At 37.6% G+C, this 19,063-nt stretch overlaps 1 protein-coding gene across 2 annotated transcripts in view; it reads left to right on the plus strand.

The window, feature by feature from the left end:
* VPS26A (VPS26, retromer complex component A) overlaps window positions 1–19,063 on the plus strand; it is a 34,665-nt gene that overhangs the window by 4,478 nt on the left and 11,124 nt on the right. For both annotated transcript variants that reach the window (XM_043596510.1, XM_043596509.1), the window contains exons 2-5: window positions 2,955–3,104; window positions 14,969–15,044; window positions 16,213–16,369; window positions 17,230–17,394. In XM_043596510.1, the coding sequence (XP_043452445.1) occupies window positions 2,955–3,104; window positions 14,969–15,044; window positions 16,213–16,369; window positions 17,230–17,394 (548 nt within the window). The remainder of the gene's footprint in view (window positions 1–2,954; window positions 3,105–14,968; window positions 15,045–16,212; window positions 16,370–17,229; window positions 17,395–19,063) is intronic.

Here is a 19,063-nt window from a genome sequence, read left to right on the forward strand (position 1 = left end):
GTTTTTTAACTTTTTTATATTTAATTTTTTAAGTTTTCTTTAATGTTTATTTATTTTTTTTTTCTAATTTTTTTTTTTTCAACGTTTATTTATTTTTGGGACAGAGAGAGACAGAGCATGAACGGGCGAGGGGCAGAGAGAGAAGGAGACACAGAATCGGAAACAGGCTCCAGGCTCTGAGCCATCAGCCCAGAGCCCGACGCGGGGCTCGAACTCACGGACCGCGAGATCGTGACCTGGCTGAAGTCGGACGCTCAACCGACTGCGCCACCCAGGCGCCCCTTTAATGTTTATTTTTGACAGAGAGAGAGAGAGAGAGAGAGAGAGAGAGAGAGAGGCAGAGAGAGAAGTAGATAGAGGGTCTGAAGCAGGCTTCATGCTGTCAGCCCAGAGCCCAGTGTGGGGTTTGAACTCAAACTGTGAGACCATGACCTGAGCCGAAGTCGGCCACTCAACCGACTGAGCCACCCAGGGTCCCCAGAACAGTATGTGTTTTATTCAATATTAATTTAACATTCAGTATATATTTTAATGCTTTCTACTAAATCCCACATACTACCCATAGCTACTGTGTCTTCAGTGATGAGCAAAGGATAAAGTATCTGTCCTCACGGAATTTACGGTTCAGTTAGGGATTCAGGTATTGAATAAGCACACAGTATAATAGATGATGAAGTAAAAACTACATGGTGTTGTGAGGCCTAAATTTGGAGACTCTAGTTTCAATTAGGAAGGAAAGGAAGGCCTCTTTATGGAAATGAGTCAGACTGAGACTCAGAGGATGAATTAGTTAGGTTAAGGATACTTGGTCTAGGATGAGAAAGAAACTGGCAAATTTGATTAACTTGGATAATTTGAGGCTGGTGTGGTTGGAGGTAATGGGTAGAGCCAGTTACATGTAGGCCACGTTAGGGAATACGTGTGTGTGTGTGTGTAACAGTGAAGTACAGAAGAGTGCACAAATATACAACTTGATGTATCTTCACAAAGTGAATGAACCTGTGTAGGAAGTGCTCTGATAAAAACAAACAGCATAGGGGGGTGCCTGGGTGGTTCAGTTGGTTGAGTGACCCACTTGAGCTCAGGTCATGATCTCATGGTCTGTGTGTTTGAGCCCCGCATCAGGCTCTGCTGACAGCTCAGAGCCTGGAGCCTGCTTCAGATTCTGTGTCTCCCTCTCTCTCTCTGCCCCTTCCCCACTCATGCGCTGTCTCTCTCAAAGAATAAATAAACATTAAAAAAAAAACTGAAAACACAACAGCATAACTAGCCCTCTAGAAGCTCCCTCTGTGCTCTCTTCTAGCCACTTCCTGATTTCTAATACTAGAGTGTATGTTACATGTTTTTGACTTTTTAATAAACGGAATAATATTGCATGTGTATTCTTTTTGTGTCTGGCCTCTTTCAGTATTAGTGGGTATGTGTGTGTGTGTGAGTCATCTGTGTGTATAGTTGTGTCTCATTCCTTTGCCTATTTATGAATAGACTAAAATTTATGTACCCATTCTCTTGTTGATGGATATTTGAATTGTTTCCTATTTGGAGCTGTTGTGAACAATGATGTTATTAACATTCTTACATTTGTTTCCTGGTTCATGTGTAAGAGTTCTCTTTAGGGTAGATAACTAGGGGTGTAATTGCTGGGTCATGGGGTATGTATATCTTTAGCTTTACCAGATAATGCCACCTGTTTTCTAAAGTAGTTGTTCCCATTTGTACTCTCACCAGCCTGTTGAAGGATTTTAAACAGCATATGATCAGGTTTATGTTTTTGAGAGATTACTATGGTTGTGTAGGGCAGACTAAGAAAGGATGTAGGATGACAGGATAGGAGATGGTTCTTCATGTAAATTTTATTATTTATTTATATTTTAGAGTCAGAGGGCCAGAGGGAGAGGGGGAGAGAGTGAATCTTCAGCAGGCCGTGTCCCCAACACAGAGCCTGATGCGGGGCTCATCCCACAACCCTGAGATCATGACCTGAGCCGAAGTCAGATGCTTAACCGACTGAGCAATTGAGACACCCCAGCTTATACATTTTCTTCGGAAAAATTCACAGAAATTTAGTCAGTCTCCTCTACTAGAGCCAGTTTTATTTATTCCAAGGGCTTACACAATGTAACGCATCCTGTTCAGACCCATATCGCAGTGCATTTTATAGTAAGTAGTACATGGTAATAATTCATTTGGATCTATACGCATAATTTGGATTTTATGAGTTCTGCTATATGAAAGAGCCACACAGAAGAATAAAGGTGACTTTTCAAACCATATATTAAGAATTAATTTTTAGGGGTGCCTGGGTGGTACAGTCTGTTGAGTGTCTGTCCCTTGATTTTTGCCCAGGTAATGATCTCACAGTTTGTGGGTTTGAACCCCACATTGGGCTCCACACTAACGACATGGAACCTTCTTGGGATTCTCTCTGCCCCTCCCCTGTGCACTCTCTCTCAAATCAATAAAAAAAAAAAAAATTTTTTTTTAGATTTCTGGTATATGTTAGTAATTATTTATAGCATTTACCTATGGCAATGATTGAAATTATAGCATGTTTAAATTTTAGTTTTCTTTTTGTCTTTTAAGAAATTGTGGTAAAAAACATATAAATTTGTCCTGTTAACATTTTAATGTACAGTACAATATTAGTTGTATGTGCATTGTTATACTAAATTTGTTTAGGTTTTTTGTTTTTTTTTAGGATTTTATTTTTAAGTAATCTCTATACCCAATGTAGGGCCCAGGCTCACAACCCCGAGGTCAAGAGTTGCATGGTCTGACCCAGCTTGGGTGCTCCTAAATTTGTTTAGTTTTGATGTGGAATTTAAGTTCTTATTTCCTTGTTGTACTCAACAGATTTGCAGTCTGTTTAACTGTAGGTCATAGGTAATTTTACTTGAATTACAAAATGTACTGTCTGACAACACATAATTATGGGCATTTTCCTTTTATTTCAGAGTTTTCTTGGAGGCTTTTTTGGACCCATTTGTGAGATCGATGTTGTCCTTAATGATGGGGAAACCAGGAAGATGGCCGAGATGAAAACTGAAGATGGCAAAGTAGAAAAACACTATCTTTTCTATGATGGAGAATCTGTTTCAGGAAAGGTAAATCTTGTGTTTGGGAGAACTACCTAGTTGTAGGATATTAGAATTAGTCATCAAAGTTGTCTGTGCTGTTTCTAAATTTGAATGATTTTGTTGGAGATGGAAGGTTTTTTGGGAAGGTCAGCTAAAATCCTTGATTCCATTAGAGCATCTATAGGAAAGATTTTTTTTTTTTAAAGTTTACTTATTTATTTTGAGAGAGAGAGAGAGAATGGGGCAGGGGAGGGGTACACGAAGAGGGGGAAAGAATCCCAAGCAGGTTCCACACTATTAGCGCAGAGCCTGACTTGGGGCTCAAACTCACGAACTGGGAGATCATGACCTGAGCTGAAGTCAAGAGTCACTTGACTGACTGAGCCACCCAGGTTCCCCTACAGGAGAGATTCTTACTGGAAGGATTACAGGGACAGAGTCTAAAATTGTACGCAGAATTTTGTGTTTGTGACTATGCATGTTTCGCTTTAGCTTCTTCATTGGGGCTGTGATGCACTCAAAAGTTTGTTTCTCCTTTTACATTAAGTTGAGTTGTAGAGATTGGGGATAATTCTTTAGTATACCTTTCTAAAAATTTCTTTCTCATTCTTTGTAGCTTATCTCTCTACACTACTACTGTGGTGTCTGTTGATCTCATTTCTTGGTACCCTGTAGAGGATTTAATGTACATTTGGAATGTATCTATGCATAGTCAGATACGTTTATGATACCTTACGTAAGGTTTCACTTTTGCCCCTTTTCCTTATCAAGCAATGTAGAAGAATAATCTTTTTTTGTAGAAGAATAATCTTACACCTTAGCAAATATGCTTGATACCCATTAATCATAACTTTTGTTTGTTTGTTTTTTAATTTTTTTATTAGTTTTCTTTATTTTTGAGAGGCAGAGAGAGACAGAGTGCTTGTGGGGGAGGGGCAGAGAGAGAGGGAGACACAGAATCGGAAGCAGGCTCCAGGCTCCAGGTTCTGAGCTGTCAGCACAGAGCCCGATGCGGGACCCGAACTCAGGAACCGTGAGATCATGGCCTGAGCCAAAATAGGACGCTGAACCGACTGACCCACCCAGGTGCCCCGTTTGTTTTTAAGTCTAGAAGGGAACATTTATTGTCTGGTTTAACATAATCTTATGTCATCTGGGCCAATTAGGAGTTCATGGCTGATGTTTATAGGACAAATAAAGGAAGAGGACAAATTTAAGGAAATAAAGCTACTTCAGTGTGGTTTTTAAAAAACAGTAGGCCTTCAGATTATATTTTTGGAATTGCTAGAGATCATATGTAGACCTAATCAATAACTATAGACTACATTTTTTAAAATGATAAAACCTTTTGTAGATAAATGTTTTCTGTTGCTCAAAAGATACCGTATCTGGAATCTGATTATTTATTGACCTGAGATTTTTTTCATTTTTAACCTTTTTATTGTAAAATAAAACACGTAGAGAAAAACCACAAAATAAATATAAGGCATGTTTTCTTGTAATTACCATTGATGTCAAGAAAGAGAACTTTGCCAGTTGTCCCTGTGTCTCATCTCAGTCAGTTATAGTCTCTTCTCAAAAGAAGCCAGCCACTATGCTTTCTATAATAATAAAATCCCTTGTGTTTCTTAATTGTTTTTGTTCCTTTAAAAAGATTGATATCGCTTTTAAATCTCTTTCAATCTCTGGTTCCCTCTTTATGACTATCTTTTCTTTAAACTTTGAAGAACTTGGGACACTTGAACTGCAGAGTTCTTTGTGATTGGATACTCATGACAGAGTTTTTGCCTTGTAAATCGGTAGCTGAATTTAGAGACTTGATGAGACACAAGTTAAATTCTATTGGCAAGAGTATATGTGGGTAGTGTTTTTGTTGTTGTTGTTTTTATCAGAGGGCTACATGATATTTGCTTTTTGTATCTATTTTGCAAATGTTGTAACTGCTGTTAATATTGATTCCTGACATACCTTTAGAACACGTTATTAAATAAATGACTTATGAGTATTTTGAAAAGATAGCTTAAAAGAGAAGAAAACAAGCATTGATTATCTGTGACCCAGCATGTTCACTAAGAACAAGTCTAGGTTTTCTGAAATATCTGAATATAATAAAAAAGATTGTTGGATTCGAGTTGGGAGATCTAGCCATGACTTTACCAATCTTGGTAGATAATTCGGGGCAGTCATTTAACCTTATGGATTTCACCTTAAAATTAGGGAGGTTGGACTGAATAATTGGTTTCCAGACTTGGCTTTGCATTGTAGGGACTCTGCATAAAAATCCTGCATATATTAGATCTAGTTTTGAAGTTCTAAGAGGTCTGATATCCCATCCAAAGCAAGAATAAATTCTTTTTATGGTATTCCTGACATGTGAATTTCTATCTGCATACTTTTTTTTTCCAGAACTTTTTTTTAAGAATTATTTTTTTAAGCAGTTTTAGGTTTACAGAAAAATTGAGAGGGAAGTACAGTTATTTCCTGTATACCTCCTGCCCTTATACATGTATAGCCTCTCATTATCAACATCACTCACCAGAGTGGCATAGTCTTTACCAAGGACAAGCCTACATTGACACATCATAATCACCCAAAGTCCATAGTTTACCTGAGGGTTCAGTCTTTTAATGTTGATATTGTGTGAGTTTGGACAAATGTATAATGACATATATCCCTCATTATAATATCATACAGCATAGTTTCATTGCCTGAAAAATACTTTTCTTTGTACTACCTGTTCATCTCCCCTGTCCTCCCCCGCCGATTGTTCTGCCAGTTCGTCTTCCCTGTCCTGCCCCCTAAACCACTGACCTTTTTATTGTTTCCATAGTTTTGCTTTTTGCAGAATGTCATGTAGTTGGAATCATACAGTATCTAGCCTTTTCAGATTGGCTTCTCTAACTTTGTAATACGCAAGGTTCCTTTATGTCTTTTCACAGGCTCATTTCTCTTCGGTGCCAAATAATATTTCATTGTCTGGATGTATCACAGTCTTTTCTTTTTAAAGTTTGTGGGGTTTTTTGGGGGTGGGGGCACCTGGGTGGCTCAATTGGTTAGGCGTCTGACTTAGGCTCAGGTCATGATCTCGAAGTCTGTGAATTTGAGCCCTGTGTTGGGCTCTGTGCTGACGGCTCAGTCGAGCCTGCTTCAGATTCTGTGTCTCCGTCTCTCTCTGACCCTCCCCTGCTTGCTCGCTGTCTTTCTCTCATTAAAAAAAAAAAGAATTTCTAAAGTTTTTTTTTTTTAACTTATTTAATTTGAGAGAAGGAGAGAGACAGAAAGAGTGGGTGGGCAAGCAGGAGGGGGGCAGAGAAAGAGGTGGAGAGAGAATCCCAAGCAGGCTCTGTGCTGTGTGGGGCCCAAATTCACAAACTGTGAGATCGTGACCTCAGCTGAAATCAAGAGTCAGATGCCTGATTGTGCCACCCAGACACCCCACATGTGCCACAGTTTATTTATCCACTCACCTACTGAAGCACATCTTGGTCGCTTCCAAGTTTTGGCAATTTATGAGTGAGGCTGCTATAAACATCTTTGTGCAAGTTTTGTATAGGTATAAGTTTTAAGCCCATTTGGATGAATACCTAGAAGTGTGCTTGTTGGATTGTGTGGTAAGCCTATCTTTAGCTCTGTAAGAAGCTGCTAAACTGTCTTTCATTGTAGTGCTACCATTTTGCATTCCTTCAGCAACATGTGAGAGCACCTGTTGCTCCACATCTTTGTCAGCATTTGGTGTTGTCAGCTTTCTGGATTTGGTCCATTTTATTTATTTTATTATTATTATTTTTTTTTAACATTGATTTATTTTTGAGAAACAGAGTGAGACAAAGCGTGAGTGGGGGAGGGGCAGAGAGAGAAGGAGACACAGAATCTGAAGCAGGTTCCAGGCTCTGAGCAAGCGGTCAGCACAGAGCCTGATGTGGGGCTCGAACTCACAAACTGTGAGATCATGACCTGAGCCGAAGTCGGATGCTCAACCAACTGAGCCACCCAGGCACCCCTGGATTTGGTCCATTTTAATAGGTGTGTAGTGATAATGGGATGTTGAATATCTTTTTTATGTTTATTTGCCAAATGTTTATCTTCTTGGTTGAGGCTCCTGTTCACATGATCTGCCTAATTTTTAATTGGCAGATTTTTAAATTGTTTGTTTTCTTCTTGTTGAGTTTTAAGAGATCTTTTTATGTTCTGGATAACAGTCCTTTACCAGATGTGTCTCCTGCAGATATTTTTTCTCATTCTATGGCTTGTCTGCTCATAGTCTCATTCCCTTGATTGTTACATGGTATTAATTTTGATTTCCCTGATGTTCAGTGAAGTTGAACTACTTTTCATAGATGTATTAGCCATTTGATATCTTTTTTTTTTTTTTTTTTAATTTTTTTTTTTTTCAACATTTATTTATTTTTGGGACAGAGAGAGACAGAGCATGAACGGGGGAGGGGCAGAGAGAGAGGGAGACACAGAATCAGAAACAGGCTGCAGGCTCTGAGCCATCAGCCCAGAGCCTGACGCGGGGCTGGAACTCACGGGCCGCGAGATCGTGACCTGGCTGAAGTCGGACGCTTAACCGACTGCGCCACCCAGGCGCCCCTACCATTTGATATCTTTTATGAAGTGCCTATTCAAGTTTTTTGGGGAGTGGGGAGAGCTCATTTTTCTACTCAGTTGACTTTTTTCTTATTGATGAATAATATTGGAGAGACAGTGCGTGAGAGTGGGGGAGGAGCGGGGGCGGTGGGGGGTGGGGAGGTGGACAGAGGATCTGAAGCGGGCTTCGCTGCTGACAGCAGCGAACCAAAACTATTGAGATCATGACGTGGCCAAAGTTGGCCGCTCAATTGACTGAGCTACCCAGGCGCCCCCTTGTGGCTGTCTTTTGATGAATAGCTCTTAATTTTAATACATTACAAATGTTACGTTTCCTTATTATTATTTTTTTAAGTTTATTTATTTTGAGAGAGCACGAGCCGGGGAGAGGCAGAGAGAGAGAGAAAAAGAGAGAATCCCAAGCAGGCTCTGCACCATCAGTGCAGAGCCCGACATGGGGCTTGATCTCGCAAACTGTGAGATAATGACCTGTGTCAAAATCAAGAGTCTTAATGACTGAGCCAATCCAGGTGCCCCAATTTCCTTTTTGTTAGTATGTTTTGTATCCTATTTAAGGAATCTTTGCCTACGTTATGGGCATGAAGATATTCTCCTGTTACCTTTCTCCTGTAAATTTGTTTATTTTACACACTTCACATTAAAAATTTTTTTTAATATTTACTTATATTTGAGAGAGAGAGAGTGCATGAGTAGGGGAGAGGCAGAGAGAGATGGAGACAGAATCTGAAGCAGACTCCAGGCTCTGAGCTGTCAGCACAGAGCCTGACTTGGGGCTCGAACTCACGAACCATGAGATCATGACCTAAGCCGAAGTCGGATGCTTAATGGACTGAGCCACCCAGGTGCCCCTACACTTCACATTTAGAGCCTCAGTTTTCTTGGAGTTGATTTTGTCTGTGTGACATAGGAGTCAAGGCTAGTTTCCCCCTACCCCCCACATGGATATCTGGTGAACCCAGAACATTTATCGTTTCCTTCATTGCACTGCAATATCACCTTTGTCATAGTTTAGAGGTTGTATGATTTTATTCCAACTTCTCTGTTGTGTTCCGTTGGTCTATTTGTGACATTTGCTTTCTTTTCTTTTTTAAAAAATAACCTATTGAGTATAATTCACATACCATGAAATTCACTCTTTTGAAGTGTACAAGTCAGTGTTTTTACTATATTTGCAGAATTGTACTGCCATCGCCACTAATTCCCTAACATTTTCATCACCCCAAAAGAAACACCATACCATTAGCAATCGCTTCCTTAGTGCTATACACTGAATATTTGTGCCTTCTTAAAATTCATGTGTTGAAACCTAATTGTCAACGTGATGGTATTTGGAGATGGGGCCTTTGGGACATGATTAGGTTATGAGGGCAGAACCCTTATGAATGGGATTAGTGCTCTTATAAAAGAAACCCCAGAGAAATCCCTTATACCTTCTGCCATGTGAGAACACAGTAAAAAAGATAGCCACCTGTGAACCAGAAAGAGTGCTCTCAACCAAGTCTGGTGGCACTTGATCTGATCTTGGAACTTCCTAGCCTCCAGAACTGTGAGCAATGAATTCCTGTTGTTTACAAGCCATCCTGTTGACAGTATTTTGTAATAGCAGCCCGAATGGACTGAGACACCTAGCAGTCGCTAATCTACAAATCTTTCTTTCTCTATGGATTGGCCTTTTCTGGATATTTTATATATATGGACTCGTACAATATATAGCCTCTGGTGTCTAGCTCCTTAATATGATGTTTTCAGGGTTCATTCCTTTTTAAAAAGTTAGTAAAGGGGCGCCTGGGTGGCGCAGTCGGTTAAGCGTCCGACTTCAGCCAGGTCACGATCTCGCGGTCCGTGAGTTCGAGCCCTGCGTCAGGCTCTGGGCTGATGGCTCAGAGCCTGGAGCCTGTTTCCGATTCTGTGTCTCCCTCTCTCTCTGCCCCTCCCCCGTTCATGCTCTGTCTCTCTCTGTCCCAAAAATAAATAAACGTTGAAACAAAAAAATTAAAAAAAAATAAATAAAAAGTTAGTAAAAAAAAAAAATACTAAATTTGCCATTTTATCCATTTTTTAAGTACAATTCAGTGGCATTAACTACATTCCCAGAGTTGTACAACCATTACAGAATTTGTTCATCACCCCAAAGAGAAACTTTGTACCCATCAAACAATAACTAGCCATTTCCTTTTTCTCCCAGTCCCTGGATACCTCTGGTCCACTTTGTTTTCTGTAAATTTACCTGTTCTAGTTATTTTTTTTAATGTTTTATTTATTTATTTATTTATTTATTTATTTATTTATTTATTTATTTTCAACGTTTTTTATTTATTTTTGGGACAGAGAGAGACAGAGCATGAACGGGGGAGGGGCAGAGAGAGAGGGAGACACAGAATCGGAAACAGGCTCCAGGCTCCGAGCCATCAGCCCAGAGCCCGACGTGGGGCTCGAACTCCCAGACCGCGAGATCGTGACCTGGCTGAAGTCGGACGCTTAACCGACTGCGCCACCCAGGCGCCCCTGTTTTATTTATTTTTGAGAGAGAGAGTGTGAGCAGGGAAGGGATGGCGTGGTGGGGGACAGAAGATTCAAAGTGGCCTATGTGCTGAGGGCAGCAAGGCCAATGCAGGACTCAAACTCACGAACTGCAAGATCATGACCTGAGCTGGCTCAACTGACTGAGCCACCCAGGCGCCCCTGTAGTTATTTCTTAAAGGTGGTCATACAAAATTTGCCCTTTCGTGTCTGCCTTATTTCCTTTAGCATAATGTTTTAAAGGTTTGTTCATGTAGCATGTATCAAAACATCATTTTTGGGGCGCCTGGGTGGCGCAGTCGGTTAAGCGTCCGACTTCAGCCAGGTCACGATCTCGCGGTCTGTGAGTTCGAGCCCTGCGTCAGGCTCTGGGCTGATGGCTCAGAGCCTGGAGCCTGTTTCCGATTCTGTGTCTCCCTCTCTCTCTGCCCCTCCTCCGTTCATGCTCTGTCTCTCTCTGTCCCAAAAATAAATAAACGTTGAAACAAAAAAATTTAAAAAAAAAAAATCATTTTTTATGGTTAATATTCCAATATATATCCATGTGGAATATGGAGGGATATACCACATTTCCTTTATCCGGTTCATCAGTTGAGGACATTTGGGTTTCTACTTTTTGGCTGTTATGAATAATAATGCTGTACATTTGTGTACAGGTTTTTGTGTGAATATATGTTTTCATTTCTCTTAGATGTATATACGTTAGAGTAGAATTGCTCAGTCATGTTAATTCTGTGTTAACTTTTGGAGAAACTGCCAGTCTTTTCCAAGCAGCTGCACCATTTTACATTCTTTCCAGCGATGTATGAGGGTTCCAGTTTCTTCACTTTTTTGGCACTACTTAATATTGTATTTTTTATTATGGCCATCTTAGTGGGTATGAAGTGCTATCTCATCTCATGGTTTTGGTCTGCATTTCCCTAATGACTAGTACTGAACATCTTTTCATGTGCTGATTGCCATTTGTATATCTTTGGAGAAAAGTCTATTCTTACCCATTTTTTTTTTCTTTTTATTGTGTTGTCTTTTTATTGAGTTACAAGAGTTCTTTTTATATGCTGGATACAAGTCCATTATCAGTTATGTTTCACAAATATTTTCTCCTGTTCTCTGAATTGTATTCATTTTTTTTTTTTAAGTTTATTAATTTACTGTGAGAGAGAGAGGAAGAGTGCTCAGTTGGTTAAGTGTCCAGCTTTGGCTCAGGTCATGATCTCACAGTTCGTGAGTTTGAGCCCTGCATCAGGTTATCTGCTGTCAGCCTAGAGCCCACTTTGGATCCTCTGCCCCCTCTCTTTGCCCCTTCCCTACTTGCACGCACGTGTGCTCTTAAAAATAAACATTGAAAAAATTAAATGAAAAATAAATAAAATTAATTTCAACTTTATCACTAGGCCTTCTGAGTAATTCTGAGAGTCTTACTGATTGTTTAATTATTGTTTATTATTTTAAATTACTAGGTACAATAATTGTAGAAAATTGTGAATTGTGAAAGATTTGATAGTGATTTTTCTGGGAATATTTTTGGTGGGTTCATAAGGTATAATTCCTTAACATTCTTTTAGATTGATCAGTGATAAGTAAATTGTCTTGAAGCAATTCAAGCTTGTCTACCAAGCCACCCATAGTGAATTCTGAATTCCTTGTTACAAAAGTGAGCAGAGGTTTATTCTGAGGTTAAGGGCTTTATAGTTTAATTTTTTAAACAAAGAATATTACTGAAGTATCTTTCAAGAATATGGACTTTATTCTTCTGGCAGCAGTTGAAACTAATTTTGGGAAACCACAATATCCAGCAACAACAGAGTACAGATATCTTGGTAATTAACTGCAAATTATACTATAAATGGTGTGGAAATTGATACATGTTTGTCTTAAACACAGTGTAGATGAATTTCACTTACATAGCTCCTGAAGACAGCATCATTTGAGACATCTACGGGATATTATATGCTGAAGAATGAGCTTTGAGATTGGCCTGTTAGAGCGATGAATAGGTCTTTTTTTTACGTTTATTTATTTTGAGAGAGAAAGAGGAGAGAGAGAGAATGCATGAGCGGGGAGAGAGGCAGAGAGAGAGAGAGGAGAGAGAATCCCAAGCAGGCCCTGCACTGTCAGTGCAGAGCTCAACACGGGGCTTGAACTCACTAACTGTGAGATCATGCCCTGAGCCGAAATCAAGAGACGCTTAACTGACTCAGCCACCCATTTGCCCCTGTGTATGTTTTATATATGGATTGTTTCCTTATGTTTTGTTTTCATGGCCTTTTACACGTATACACATAGTCTCACATATCTCAAATTACTTATTAATAGCAAAGGGGAAAAATAGTAACTTCAAATTGGAGAAACCTGGTAGATCACCTTGACCAGATGATCAAAGTTAACATCACCAATTGGCATCATGTACTTCCTCATAAGATACACTGAGAAGGATACAACTTCATTTTCTGCAATATTCTTGGCAAAAATGCATAAACTGAGTCTAACTGTGGTAGAACATCAAACAAAACCCAAATTGAGGGATATTCTACAAAGTAAGTGACCTATATTCTTAAAAACATCAAGGTCAAGAAAGGCATTGACTGAGGAATGTTTGAGATTAAAGGAGACTAAAAAGACATAACTGTATGTAACATACGATTCTAGATTAGAGCCTGGACAGAAGGAAAAAAGGGTATAAAGTACATTATTGGGACAGTTGTTGGAATTCGGATATGAACTGTGGAGTTTTAACTTTCCTGATTTTGATAATTGCACTGTGATTATGTAAGAGATTATAGAGGAGCATGATGCTTCCAGATTATTCTCAACTGTGAAAAAAAAGTTATGTATCTATGCATGCACATATATAGAGAGATAAAAGGTGGTAAAGCCTATGGGACAGAATATAAACATGATGAATTTGAATAAAGATTATATGGAATTTCCTTGTGCTGTTATTAAATCTATTTTGTAAATTTGAAATTGTAATAAAAGTTACAAAATTGTAACAGTTAGTATTAAAACTTTTTAACCCAGTTCACTATCCTAGTTTAATTTATGTTTCTATGCTCCCTTTTAGAACAGCTTTTAAATATGCTTAATTATGTTTTCTAACTCTGGGATCCTTTAGATTCCAGAATATTTTGCATTAGGCTTAAAAAGCAACTGTTTTTGACATCAGTAGGAGATCAAGGACAATTTCAGAGTTTAGATAATTTGATAGGAAAATGAAATAACTTTGCATTTCTACCTTAATAATAGGGTTTCAGAATGTTTTTTGAAGGTCTGTACATTTAAAAAATACCAGACACAGCCATGTTCAAATGAAGACATTCCCAAAACCTGTTGCCAAATAGACATTTTAAAAAGTATGTTCTTCTTACCTGTTTTATTAGTATAAATTAGAGAATAGCTCTAATTCCTGCTTGGCTTGTGAAACAGCTGGGAGTATGCTTGTTTTATGCTAGTTTTATGCTTGTTTTATTTGTGGTTCAAACCTAAAATTCAACTTGTTAGTGTATGTGGAGCCTCTAAGTACTAATTTTTTTTCCTTCAAGAAGTATTTTTCTGACTTTGAAGGTGTTATTTGCCTATTGTAAAAGAGCAACAAAAGAAATCTTGAAAACTACAAAGAAGAAAACAAAATTACTCATACATTCCAGAAGTAACTGTTGTTAAGAGTATTTCTTTTGTGTAGTTTAAAAAATACAATTGGCATTATGCTTGTATACAATTTGACCATGCTTCCTTCATGTAACATACCATGCACATCTTCCCACATCATTAAAAATTCTTTGATCTTATTATTTTTAAACTTTAATAATATTCCATCATATGATGTACCACAATTTGTTTATTCTTTCTCTGAGATATTAATTTGGAAGGCAAGTAACTAACTCATTCTGGTTACAGATATGGAAGATATAGAAAAATGAATATTTTAGTTAATATAGTTTTCAAACAGAAGTAATTGGACCTCTGCTTTTATTGACCCTTGATTACTGTTATCTTTTGAGAAGCATTATTAAAAATGCTTTTTTGAGTCATGTAAATATTTTTTATAGTAAAGAATACATCTGGAAGTATGCTTTTTTATATAAAAATGTTAGCTAATCCTTTAATGTTTGGAAAAAATTTTCTTAATATGTATGTACTTTACAGATATTTTGTCAATTCAAATTAAAAATTTATAAAATTAAGTTTTCCATTTGGCAGATGTGAATTTAGGAATTTAAAGATTATATATTTTACTTTAAAAATATGTGAGATAAATCATACTCAAAATTTAAATCTTTAGAAATTCTGTTTTTAGGGTGAGTAGCAGATTCGGGCAATAAACATGGCTTTTAAGGTTAGGAATTATAACAATATATTTTTGGTTACTAAAAGCTGAAAATGATCTTTTTAAGTAAATTCTTGGAATTAGTGATTACCTTACATTAAAATGCTATTGTGTAGAATTGTTTAACTATTTGACTGGAAAACGCATTTGAATAGTTGAAACTTTTCCCTTTTTTTGATTTGAGTATAGTTCTCCAGCTTATAAAGGATTCCTTCCTAACAAAGCAGGTGCTTTTAAATTTATGTGTAAGTGATTGTATAAGTTATACCTTCTCTACTGCTATAAAGTCATCATGATCTAGGTATGTGGTGGTGTCTCAAACTTCAGAAATGAATACCTGAAAGGCTTATATATTGCATTCATCTGGAAGGAATCTATTAGTAGGCCCACTCAAAGGATTGTTAACATCTTTTATAATTTCATGTTTTGGCAGGTAAACCTAGCCTTTAAGCAACCTGGAAAGAGGCTAGAGCACCAAGGAATTAGAATTGAATTTGTAGGTCAAATTGGTGAGTTTTAAAATAGTATTACTTTTTTTTTTTTTTTTTTTTTTTTTAATGATAACTGAGTTTGAAAAGGGTTGGATTTGGCACTTACATACGTGAATTAGAGCTTAGCTTTGTGGAAGGAAGGAATTGATTTTGCATAATAAAAGATGATTTGTTTTGTAAACATTAAAGCAGGTTTCTTTGTATTGTATTAAATGATACTTGACTCAACCTGCCTTTATTTGTTATTAAACTTAGTTACTAAAAATGAAAGGAGTTAGGTGAGCTACCAGCCTTGAGAAATAATTCAAGTAAAATTAGTTGACTCACTGAAATTTCCGTCTGCCTACATCTTTCACCAGCTTTACAATTTCCAGTGTCACTTTCATCCTTCACTTTCTAATTACCCATGCCATTTGTCTTCCTAACCTAATGTGTGCCTGTAGCCAGACTCACCTGTCAGAAGATTCCATGTGAAAAGGAGGGATGTAATTTCTTCTTGACTTAGATCAGCTTCCATAAATATTTCCATATATGTATTTCAGAGGCATTCTTGATTTAGTAGGAGTTAAACTCTATAAATCTTTTGCTACTACAGATTCAGAAAAGAGAAAAGAAAATGGGTCTTTCTAATGCAGTATACATAGCTGGGTTTTAAATCTAGCTTTCTAAGTTTTTCTATACATTTTTAAAGTGTCAAAATTGGAATGGGTAGATACTTGTTTCTGTATCTATTCCAGATGAGATTATATTTGAGGGGGCAAATTTTAGTAATTCACTGATAGTTGAAAAGTTTTTTGTATTTGTATATTATAGTTTTATCAAGGTAATATATTTGCCTAACTAAAGCAAAACAATAAATGCTTTCTGCCTTGAGGGGAGGAGGTTCAAATAATTGCTGGAAATGTGTCTATTAAAACAGCTTCATATTGGGCAAACTCTACATTAAAGGGATGAATACGTTATTAATAATAGAAATTTTCATTGTGCTGTGATGCTTGAATTTTTTTATGCCTAGGTGGAGCATAATGAAGGGAATAATGGAATTTATATCATAGCTCTAGTGTATTAGAGACAAATCCAACTAATTATTTTGGTAAAAATTATTTGCTTTGGAGTTGGAAGTTTGAATTTTAATGAAACAGATATTAAATGTAATTGGTCGTTTTTGCTTTTTCAAATTTCTTAGAACTTTTCAATGACAAGAGTAATACTCACGAATTTGTAAACCTAGTGAAAGAACTAGCCTTGCCTGGAGAATTGACTCAGAGCAGAAGTTATGATTTTGAATTTATGCAAGTTGAAAAGCCATATGAATCTTACATCGGTGCCAATGTCCGCTTGAGGTATGAATGCATATTAGCAACTGTAGATAGTGTCAAAAACAGAAAGTAATGGCTACTGTTGAATGTCTCATTAGAACTTTTTTTTTTTAATTTTTATTTTTTTTAATTTTTTTTTTTTCAACATTTATTTATTTTTGGGACAGAGAGAGACAGAGCATGAACGGGGGAGGGGCAGAGAGAGAGGGAGACACAGAATCGGAAACAGGCTCCAGGCTCCAGGCTCTGAGCCATCAGCCCAGAGCCTGACGCGGGGCTCGAACTCACGGACCGCGAGATCGTGACCTGGCTGAAGTCGGATGCTTAACCGACTGCGCCACCCAGGCGCCCCTAATGTCTCATTAGAACTTCTAATTACAATTCTGGACTGAAAGGCTTTAGATTTTTAGGAATTCTGCCAAATATTTTGTTTTGTCTAGCTAATGCTCATCTGAGGTAACAATAGTCTTCTATCATAGATTTAGAGAACCCCATCACGAGAAGTTTGGTTTAGTCATATACTTCTTTTGTATGAATCATCCCCTAGGTACTTTCTTTGTCTGGTAAACAGAATTACCTTAAAATCCATTAGTTTCCCAACAAATCCCATTTAGTGTATGGTTAAGAAGTGCTAAAGAGAGATTTCCCCAAGTAGGTGTGACCATACCACTTCAAATGTGTGTAAAAAAGTATGTACACTATTCTTAAAATTGTTGTTTGTATTTTTTTGACGGGGGCATTTAAAAATTTGAATTCGTAAATGAAGTAAGTTGATCCCAAAGGATCAGCAAGGAGGAAAGCTGAGTTGCAGTTAATGTTTGCTTATTGAAGACACTGAAATTTATGGTAGGAGATTTAACTTACCCTCTCCTTTAACTTCATAGGTATTTTCTTAAAGTGACAATAGTAAGAAGACTCACAGACTTGGTAAAAGAATATGATCTTATTGTTCACCAGCTTGCCACATATCCTGATGTTAACAACTCTATTAAGATGGAAGTGGGCATTGAAGATTGTCTACACATAGAATTTGAATATAATAAATCAAAGTAAGTACCTTTAACAACAGATAACTTAAATGTTCAGGGAAAATTAACAAGCCTTTCAGGTCTTTGTAAATTGGTCAGGGTAAGGGTAGAATTGACATTAATCGGATGTTAACAGCCCAGTAGAATCTCTGAACAGAAAGAAACTTTTGGCGTCTTCTAACTCAGTGCAGGTGTCTTTTGTATTCTATTCCTAATAGGTCTCTGCTTGTTTTTTGTTTTTTGTTTTTTGAGAAAGAGAGAGAGCACAAGTTGGGGAGGCGGGCAGAGGGAGAGAGAGAGAATCTCAAGCAGATTCCACACTCAGTGCGGAGCCTGATGCAGGGCTCAGTCCCATGACCCTGGGATCTTGATGTGAGCTGAAATCAACAGTCGGATCCTCAACTGACTGAGCCACCCAGGTGCCCCGGTCAATTTTTGTAGAGGATCTTACCATCTCAGAGGGCAACTAATACCTTATGTCTGTAAAAATTTACCTTACTGGGCTGATATAACTTTAGCTAGTTATCTTTAAAACTAAAAGAGAACACATGTGAGAGTGAGCACAAGTTGGGGAGGGGCAGAAGAGAAGGAGAGACAGAATCCCAAGCAAGCTCTGCACCATCAGCTCAGAGCTTGATGCGGGACTTGAAGTCACGAACTGTGAGATCATGACCTGAGCTGACGTCAAGAGTTGGACGCTTAATTAACTGTGCCACCCAGGAGCTCCTATTATTTTTCCCACTTAATCACATTTAATACTCTCTTGTGTACCTTTCCATGGGGGAGGGGAAGGTATATATCACGTTTATATAATGTTGCATTTTTACAGAAATGGGCTTCTGTTTTTTGTTTAATGCCTTTTTAAACTAATATGGAATAATTTAAGTATAGACCAGAGTATATGGACACTGTAGTGAATCCTCAGGTACCCATTGCCCAGCTCCAGTAGTTACGAACACATGGTCAGGTCTGTTTTATCTCTATCCAGCCCTCACACTCCTCATAGATTATATTGAAGCCAGTTCCAGACATGGAATTTCATCCATAAAAATTGTGCATCATTTTTAATAGAACGGTAATACTGTTATATCTAAAAATATTAATAGTTTCCTAATACCCATACTATATCCAGTCAGTGTTCACATTTCCCTGATTGTCTCATAAAATATCTTTTTCCCCCACATGGTTTGTTCAAATCAGTATCCACACAAGATTTGTTCAAATCCAGTGTATCCAAACACATTTCATTTGGTAGTTTGACTCTTAAATTTCTTTTAATTTGTTTTTTTTTCCACTAAAATTTATTTGTTGAAGAAATGGATGTATACTTTTATCCCCTTCCTGTTTACTCTTCTGTTAAATGACTTTTATTACTTGTCACTCGCCAGTGTATATCACTAAAAACGTGATATAGACATGCCTTCAGGGTCTCAAATCATATTATTAATAAAATTATAAATTGTTTAGGACCTAAAAGCTTGTCACTGGAAGCCTCCCTTCAGCCTGACATAATTACGTTGATCAATTCCTGGGAAATTATTTTGAGATCCAAACCTGGGAGAAGGTTAAAAAGCCCTCTGGGTATTGTAGTGATTTCTAGGTTTATTACCACATTATTTCAGAATACTTGGGAAAGGTCTTTGATGACTAGATATCACAGCAGCAGACTCAACCTGTGGAGTCTCTTTAT

This window comes from Prionailurus bengalensis, chromosome D2 (assembly GCF_016509475.1).
Source record: "Prionailurus bengalensis isolate Pbe53 chromosome D2, Fcat_Pben_1.1_paternal_pri, whole genome shotgun sequence".
In the NCBI taxonomy this organism is placed as follows: domain Eukaryota; kingdom Metazoa; phylum Chordata; class Mammalia; order Carnivora; family Felidae; genus Prionailurus; species Prionailurus bengalensis.